Consider the following 8,535-nt stretch of genomic DNA (forward strand, 5'->3'; position numbering starts at 1 on the left):
TTGTCCCCGGCCTACTAGCTGCCACCGATCTATGTTTCAGTGTCTGTTAGTCATGTCTGTTTTTTGGTTGCACCTGTGTCTTGTTTGTCATTAGTTGGGGGGTATTTAGTTTGTCTGTGTTTAGTTAGGATTCGTGCGGGATTGTTCTATGTTACGTGTGGTAGGGGTTGTATTGATTTAACGTAGTTGCTTTTGCTACGTATTCGTTCAGGCATTAGGGTTGCCGGGCTGCGCCCCGTCTGACTTTCAAAGTGGAGCTGTCACTCGTCATTTGACTTTTGTGCACCCTGCCTTATATGTGGATTTTGCCCCTTGGTAGCATTAAATACGTTTTGCTAAAACGGAACTCAGTCTCCTGCGCCTGACTCATCCTCCAGTGATTTATCTGCCTGTGACATACAATATTTTATTGTTAACAAATCTCACAAGTATCCGACACTGTATGCTCCCAGCTACTATCCAATCAAATTAACATTGACATTATCACAACCCTGTTAAGTGACAGAAAGACTACCTGGCAGAATTACATAATGATTATTTGTATCAATCAGTATGCCGCAGGAAGTAGGGGTGCTGAGGGTGCTGCAGCATCCTCTGAAAAATCAGAATAAAACAATTTTAAAAAAAAGAAAATCGAAACAAAGTGTGCACTGGGCCTTTACTAGTCCTGTATTAGCAGACTGATATATAAACACACCAATGACCTGGGGAAGAGTTGCAGGGGAGATGAGAAGAAAAGAGTATGCCTATTTGAAAGATAGAAAAAAACATAGTAGGTCGGGACATGTTTTTTTTTTAAGTAGAAAAGGCTGGAGAACCCTGCCCTAGACCATTACTTTACTTACATTTGCTCTCCACTAGAAAGCGGCAAAGTCTCTCTTTCTGTTCCTATCTGTTGTCAGACCAGTGTTGATGATCCTCAGTCATCCATTTAACTGTACCACTAACAACATACTAATATCTCAAAGCTGTACGCAGTAAACTTTACAAAGGACATAATAGAAATATAAACCTCCCAAACGAGCCCCTTATGATGTAAGTATTAAAAACAGCAAAGGATCATCATAGGCTGCTTATGTACTCTACATAATGGCATTGTAGCAGGTTGTGAAAGGTTATGTCTTGTCAACTTTAATGGATATGTGTACTCTGATGGTGTACTAATAGGGATAGTGTTAGCTGTGTAGTGTGACAAACAGAGAAAAAGAAAACAAATCACCCATACAAAATAACAGCTTTTATTTTAGCGTTTATTTCATCAGATGACATTGTCTGACATGACCAGACGACATGAACTCGATTTTAATAACGATTTACTTTGACAAGAAAACTATGATGGTAATTGGCCTCGCTAAACAGTGCATTTGTTAAAATATACAAAACGACAACAAATGTAAGAAAAAAAGAAGACAGCCTATTTGTTGATATTTACATTATAGTATATACAGTCATATCGGTATACACACGAGACTGACATAATAAATAACTGGTTAATTGATCAAAGTGTTCATCAAGGCTTTGGGGCTTGACAAGTCCAACTTGTAGTGTCAGGGTGGTAGACAAACTCCTTCCTGGGGAAACAAGGAAAAATGTGGTCAGAATCTGTCTAACATCATGCCATAAATGATATAGATCATGGGTTTTATTAGTACTGTATGACTATTGATGGCCTTCCCTGTAGCTCAGTTGGTAGAGCATGGTGTTTGCAACACCAGGGTTGTGGGTTCGATTCCCACGGGGGGCCAGCACAGAAAAAAAAAAAAAATGTATGAAATTGTATGAATTGTATGAAATGTATGCATTCACTACTGTAAGTCGCTCTGGATAAGAGCGTCCGCTAAATGATGTAAATGTTGTCATGATTTAGATAGACCTCTGCCGCACAGGAGGCTACTGAGGGGAGAACAGTTCATAACAATGTCTGGAACGGAGCAAATGGAATGGCATCAAACACTTGGAAACCATGTGTTTGATGTATTTGATATCATTCCACTCATTCCGCTCCAGTCATTACCACAAGCCCGTTCTCCCCATTTAAGGTACCAGCAGCCTCCTGTGCTCTGCTGTCATTCTTAAGTCTTTGATTGTATACTCACTCTCTCCATTTGGGCTCGACAGTGCCACGACACAGCAGGCCTTCATCACATGGACAGATCTGGTTGATGCTGAACGTTAGGCCGCCTTCGGGAACGAAGCAGCTCTCATCTCGCAACAGACGCCGCTTACACAACTGCTCACCGTGACGACGGGCACAGCACATAGACTCGCCACAGTCCCTGTCTACTTTACACCTAGCACCTAGACAAGACAGAGACAAAAGTGAATCATTTCATGAAAGTGAATAATAATTAAATTAATTAATTAGTTAATGAATTATACAAATCACTACTTTATCAATTAGTCAGTAAACATCCTGTCACCCTGTGGTCATCGTGAAACATTTCTCTCGTGTATTATTATTATTATTATTTTAAATGTAAACAGGTCCCTCCCTTAGTGCCTGCACTCAATATAGCAAAAAATGAGGTACATTTACTTCAATAAACTGTACTGTGTCCACCACAAATGTTCAAGTGAGTCCCATGCCCTTGTCACTTAGCCTACCCTCTTGTCCCTCAGAAATACGACGGTGGCACTTCCCAAACATGCAGCTGAGTCCTCGGACACACTGGGCATCCCTCCTGCAGTACTGGCCCTCCCCACGGAGAGGAAAACACAGGCCAAAGTGACGGTCGCAGGAGAAGCTTCGACCACAGGCGCGGTCATGGTCACACACACCCTGAAAAACAGAGCAAGAGCTTAGAAACTGTGATAATGATGACACACACCCATAAGAAAAGCATTGCGTTCACATCTGGTATAACATATACTCTCTTGAAACAAATATTCAAATAATGGTAGTTGTCATGTTTTATGGGAAATGAAGTGAAAATAAGTTGTGTTAATAAAGACTGAGCGAGACGTCGTTGCCGTGAGCAGCACCGCAGCTATTGAGATGAGCCCGATGCATGTGCGCTTCACGCTGATAAAACGTGTTAGTAACGGGAGCAAAACAGCGGAGAAGTTTAGCCTCAGGCTTCAACGCTCTTAGATGTTACGGAAATTGACCTGATATCGTGTTTACTTCATGCACGCAACTTCATTGAGTCTACATTTAGGTTTGCTCAACTGGATTTGAGCTAGTTGAAAACCAAGAAAGGAAACCATGGAAGATCAACGATGATACACTGAGAACCGTCTAAGTAAATAAACCATTCACAGTGTTGCTGCCCATTTACTGCTGCTGTGATTGAGAGCTATTATCAGTCGAAGACTGGTGCTCTAAGGTCCTCATTTTTTCTACCACTTACAGCACAATACAAACAGAGAAAGCTACTGGAATAGAGTAGCATCGTCACTAACATGCTAATGTGCCATTTACAACTCTGGAGTATTGACAATGGTTCAGCTACTACTGAATACATCCAGCCTTTATGCTTGACTGAGCTACTTCCTGAATCTTGATATGTGTGTGTTTTTTAGCTGCACAACAGATAGAGAAAATGTATCGTTGACTTTTAACAAATTGCACTCTTCGACCAGATTGACCATGTGAAAATGCCACAAAAGCAGATACACGTGTGTCAATTCAAGCTCAGGTAAAATAGTAAGAGATTACCACTTCAGCAATTAGCAAATTCAGAAACATTTCAGAACTCCTTCAATGGGACAAAACCGGTTTAAGCAAACAAGATGCTTTCAAACACACAAAAATGACGATCTGTGTCTTACCGTGGATCCTTTGGTGTTGACTGGAGGGGTGCTGTCCATGAGAGCCATGGGTCCTTTCTTGGGGGGACTGTGGGGCATGTTGAGCATCCAGGCCCAGATACGGCCCTGGGCCAAGGGCATACACAGCCAGAGAGACAGGAGCCACAGAATCCTGGTTGACATCATCTCCACAAAACATGCAATTAGGTAGAAAAAGAGAGAATGATAGAGGAAGAGAGAAAAAAGGAGCTTGTCCGAATGGAGTTGAAGAAGTATTGCGACAGAGAGTGAAGAGAGTTTCCAAAACGGAGGGTCTCAGCCAGTATAGATGTCCTGTGTGTACAGTCTAGGCAGGTGTGTTTGATATCAAGCTCCTCTTGTGCCCCATGGCTTATAAAGGCCCTGGAGAACCCTCTCTCTCCCCCCTGCTATGCTGTTTGTTCAAGCCACAATGTGGGAGGAGACAATTAGTGGTTAATGGCTTAACTAAATTGACTGAGACACCCCCTACGACCAGAAAATGATGGCAGAATTATCAGCTGCGAAGGCAGAAAGGGGGAGAGGAGGGGTGTTGGTCCAGGGGTGGGGTAATGGGCTTGATGGATTGACAACATTGACAACAGGGGCCACACAATGCAGCAAGACAGGCACCTTCAAGGCTTATCTCACTCAGACAAACAAGGTGGGGAGTGTGAAGACAAAAGCAGACAGAAACGACATGTCACAGATTCATGGTCTGGGTCGTTGAGTGGCAGCCCCACAGGGCCAACGCAGTTGACCCTAGCTAGTGGCCCTCTGTGCTGGACAAAAACAAGCCCCCCCCCCCCAAGGGCCCCATGCTGGGAATAATTTGCTTCAGTGCACACTGCAGACGACCCCCATATCTCATTAAACGTAATTATCATCAGGGAGGGGGAATACGAACTCTGGCGGGACGGCTCGCTTTCTCCAGCGGCCATTTAATAGATTTTGTTCCTCTTGTGTCTTCCTCCTAACTTTGTACACATTTCCAGAGTGAGGACACTAATCATACTAATTTGGTTATTGTATATGATCAAACTTCAAAACAATATTGTTAATTCAAATTATCCCCCGAAATTAAGCAACTGACAAACAAAGACAAAAAGAGGTCTCCTGATGAAGACCAAAGAGTAGAGATGTTGTGTTACAAAAGGACCCAATTTTGGGTACTACTAATTGCCTTAAAGTTGATGGGCAGTTGTGGTTGCCTTGCACGACAGAGGCAAAACTGTCATGTATAATAACCACAAATGTCAAAATCATCAAAAATATTTTCTAATACTTGTTTTGTTTCAATAGCTCAACCAGGCACACCTTAAAAGACTTATAGGTATTCGACATAAAAAATATTTCACCCAGATCTGATAAAAACATTTTTTTTGTAGCTCGGGAGAGCCATGACAATGAAGTGTGACATATTTGATTCACTATCTCTTAGCAATTCTGGGCAGATAAAGATGTTGTGTGTCCAACCTTAAGCCCTCTGTTTGGAAAAAGTCTGACATTTAATATATGTGTATTTTGAATTTATAAAAGTATTTTCTTTGTCTGTTTACAACCTTTTTTCCCATCTTACAGATTCCCTTTCTTGACTTTTGATGCAGGAATCTTCAGACCAAAGTAGGTCTAATTTACAATGTGCTTTGCAGCATGGCTACCTGGAGTGAGTTGCTGTCTGTTTCTTTAACATCTGGACTTTTTTTGAGTCACGTCTTTTTTGTTTTTTTTTCAGTTTTATGCTAGGGCCCAACTCTGGTTACCTAAGCTAACAGATGCAGATGTTGCTGACTATATTATCTGCTCTGTGGGTGACAGTATCAATCTATGTGTTACTCACATATCTGTCACAACTTTAATTACGTATTTGGATAGACTGGAATACAGAGTTTGGTAAAAATTTGACTATAACATGATTACTATACTCAATATTTATTATACCCTTTACAGCATAGAGCAGAGATCTTTCCTTTCACCATGACTCCCCTTACTCTCCCTGTCCCGCTCTTTCTTTCCCTACCCTCTTGTCTTTCCCCATCATTCCATCTTCTAGAGACAGTGCAGTCGATCTCGCCTCATCTGTTCTGGTTTTGGAGGTGGCAGTTAATGAGGGACACTCAGCATGCCTGTGTTTGGCTATTTAGCACTAAATGGATAACATCACTAAATCCCCAGCCGTTGGTGCACCAGAGCTTACTGCCTGGCCCCAGAGGCCCGGGAGGAGACTTTATGTGGATCTCTAACTCCCACCTCATTTAGGGAGTCAATTATACTGAACAAAAATACACTGAACAAAAATATAAATGCAACATGTAAAGTACTGGTCCCATGTTTCATGAGCTGAAATAAAAGATCCCGAAAATGTTCCATACACACAAAAAGCTTATTTCTCTCAAATTTTGTGTACAAATGTAATTGCATGTGTCATGTTTCAGCATGATAATGCACGGCCCCATGTCGCTATTCCTGGAAGCTGAAAATGTCCCAGTTCTTCCATGGCCTGCATACTCAGCAGACGTGTCACCCATTGAGCAGGTTTGGGATGCTCTGGATCGACATGTACACCAATATGCAGCAACTTCACACAGCCATTGAAGAGGAGTGGGACAATATTCCACAGGCCACAAACAACAGCCTGATCAATTTGATTCGAAGGAGATGCTGCATGTGGCAAATAGTGGTCACACCAGATACTGACTGGTTTTTGGATCCACACCCCTACTTTTGTTTTAAAGGTATCTGACCAACATATGCATATCTGTATTCTCAGTCATGTGAAATCCATAGATCAGGGCCTAATTAATTTATTTCAATTGACTGATGTCTTTATATGAACAGTAACTCAGTAAAATTGTTAAAATTGTTGCATGTTGCGTTTATATATTTGTTCGGTATGAATAAAAACAAGCAAAATCAAGTATGAAAACTAACTGAAACGAAACTGAATAAAAAAAAATAAAAAAAAATGAATAGAAATAAAAACAAATAGAAAATCACAAAACAAAAGTAACCTTGGTGTCAGCATAACCACCCATTGATTCAATGGCTGATCTTTAGGCTTTGGACAGGTTGCATGTTGTTTCTCTGTTTCTAATGGTTGTCAGTTGCATCTTCATCATAGACTACCATTGCACAGTTGTCTCTCCCTTCAAACTTTCCTTGTCAGTTCATTTGATAGGCTAGGCCTACGTTGTTTTAGCTTCATCCTAGGCCTAATGCAGCTTTTTGATAGCCTACAGCCAGGATTTGAAGGTAGGCCTACACTCTAAAGGGGTTGTCTTGAATTTGACAGTATCTTCCAGGCAGCTCGCTGGCGGGTGAAATGCTGTAGTTCATACTACAGTACACCTACTGTAATATAAATAGTACCAAAGCAAGTACCGTGTAATGACACAGTACAATACCGTAAAATTGACTGTATTATACTGTAAAAAAGTTCATGCTACCGTAATAGGAATTAATGAATGAATGAGGGATTGGTGCAAGCAGGTTGGATGCTAAGTAAAGTGTTTACACATTACAGAATTTAAATGAATATTTGGTGTTTTATATCACTTGCACTTCTAGAGGCTTTAACAAAGGCTTCCAAACTGGCAGCAACTACAGGACAAAACAGACCAAGACAAGGCAAAATGCTCAACAAGTTAAGGTTTAAGACTTGCTGCCACACCAATATGTCCCCTATACACTTTACATTTCATGGGGCACTATAACCACATAGGAGTTAAATTAGTACATCATTCACACTCATTGGTGCAATAGCCTCTTACAAGATATTCCTCAAATATGTTAATGAGCCAGAAACAACAATAACATGCACCCACTAGTGGTCAAAAGGTTTCTGGAGCTCCAAAGATACGGTACTATGAGGTGGAATTACAGTAACATTCGAAATAGAGCAATTTTCACACAATGCACCATCATTTACAGCATTCCGCAGTAACACGTTTCAGAGCTTTTTGGTGTTGATAATACCAAAAATGACCTTAAAAATTACAGTTTTCCGTTACTGTGTAGGCTTTAAATACGATTTTGGGAAAGGAGAAATGTGATTTGCTTATGTGTCTGAGATGTTCTGGTGGCTTCGATTGACAGGTCCTTTAATGTGTGTGTGTGGTGGTGGTGGGGGGGACTCCATCTCTTTAATCAGATAGAAAGAAGGACTGGTAAAACTGAAATGAGCATAACAAAAAGTATCATGATGATCAGCATATGTGTGAGGGTTAGGAATGATGACAGATGCCAGTTTTGTGTTTCCTCTCTCATTAAATGGGATGTAACTGAAGAAAAGGTTGTTCCTTTCATAATTGAATCATCTTAGAATATTTTCAGTAGCTTAAGCTATATGTTTTCATTCTCTTTATGGCGTAGCCTACTCTCTAGCCACTTTAAACAACTCATTGCCAGTGCCACTGCCTTCTCGAAAGCAAGAGAATTACAACAGAAGCAGGCATTTGTGACATTACGCGAATCATTTTTAAAAAGTTGGGGAAAAACACATCGGACTTGGTGTGAATGGTTTTGCACTTCGAAATCAGAACTCTGATTTTTTTTTAAAACAACCCAGTCGGTGGGAAAAGGCTTTTACTCTGGTACCAGGGAGTTGATTTCTCATCCTTGGTGGTTACCAGGTTTGTCATTACCCTCCAAACATTAAACACTTTTATTACAATACTGTTGTAGGTTTATTGTAATACTTTTATAATATTGTACGACTTTATTTATTGTTGACAGAAATCTGTAAATGATTCAGTTGGCAAGTGAAAA

The 8,535-nt window shown here is 40.8% G+C and overlaps 1 protein-coding gene across 1 annotated transcript; it reads right to left on the minus strand.

Annotated features, from left to right (window-relative positions):
• Positions 1-1,239: 1,239 nt before the first annotated feature.
• Positions 1,240-4,115, minus strand: LOC115148584 (dickkopf-related protein 3-like). The gene is made up of 4 exons (XM_029690609.1): positions 3,772-4,115; positions 2,605-2,779; positions 2,097-2,298; positions 1,240-1,571 (listed from the first exon to the last, which is right to left on the minus strand). Exons 1-4 carry the CDS (start codon positions 3,934-3,936, stop codon positions 1,511-1,513), a joined length of 603 nt encoding a protein of 200 aa, XP_029546469.1. The 5' UTR covers positions 3,937-4,115; the 3' UTR covers positions 1,240-1,510.
• Between the last annotated feature and the right edge of the window lie 4,420 nt (positions 4,116-8,535).

The sequence above is a fragment of the Salmo trutta genome, chromosome 2 (genome assembly GCF_901001165.1).
Source record: "Salmo trutta chromosome 2, fSalTru1.1, whole genome shotgun sequence".
In the NCBI taxonomy this organism is placed as follows: Eukaryota; Metazoa; Chordata; class Actinopteri; order Salmoniformes; family Salmonidae; genus Salmo; species Salmo trutta.

Excerpts from the sequence above, each read along its gene's own strand:
- LOC115148584 (XM_029690609.1), bottom strand. The coding sequence starts at position 3,936 with ATGATGTCAACCAGGATTCTGTGGCTCCTGTCTCTCTGGCTGTGTATG. Across the intron at positions 2,780-3,771 it reads TCAACACCAAAGGATCCACG|GGTGTGTGTGACCATGACCG; the intron begins GTAAGACACAGA and ends TCTGTTTTTCAG. Across the intron at positions 1,572-2,096 it reads GTCGAGCCCAAATGGAGAGA|GAAGGAGTTTGTCTACCACC; the intron begins GTGAGTATACAA and ends TTGTTTCCCCAG.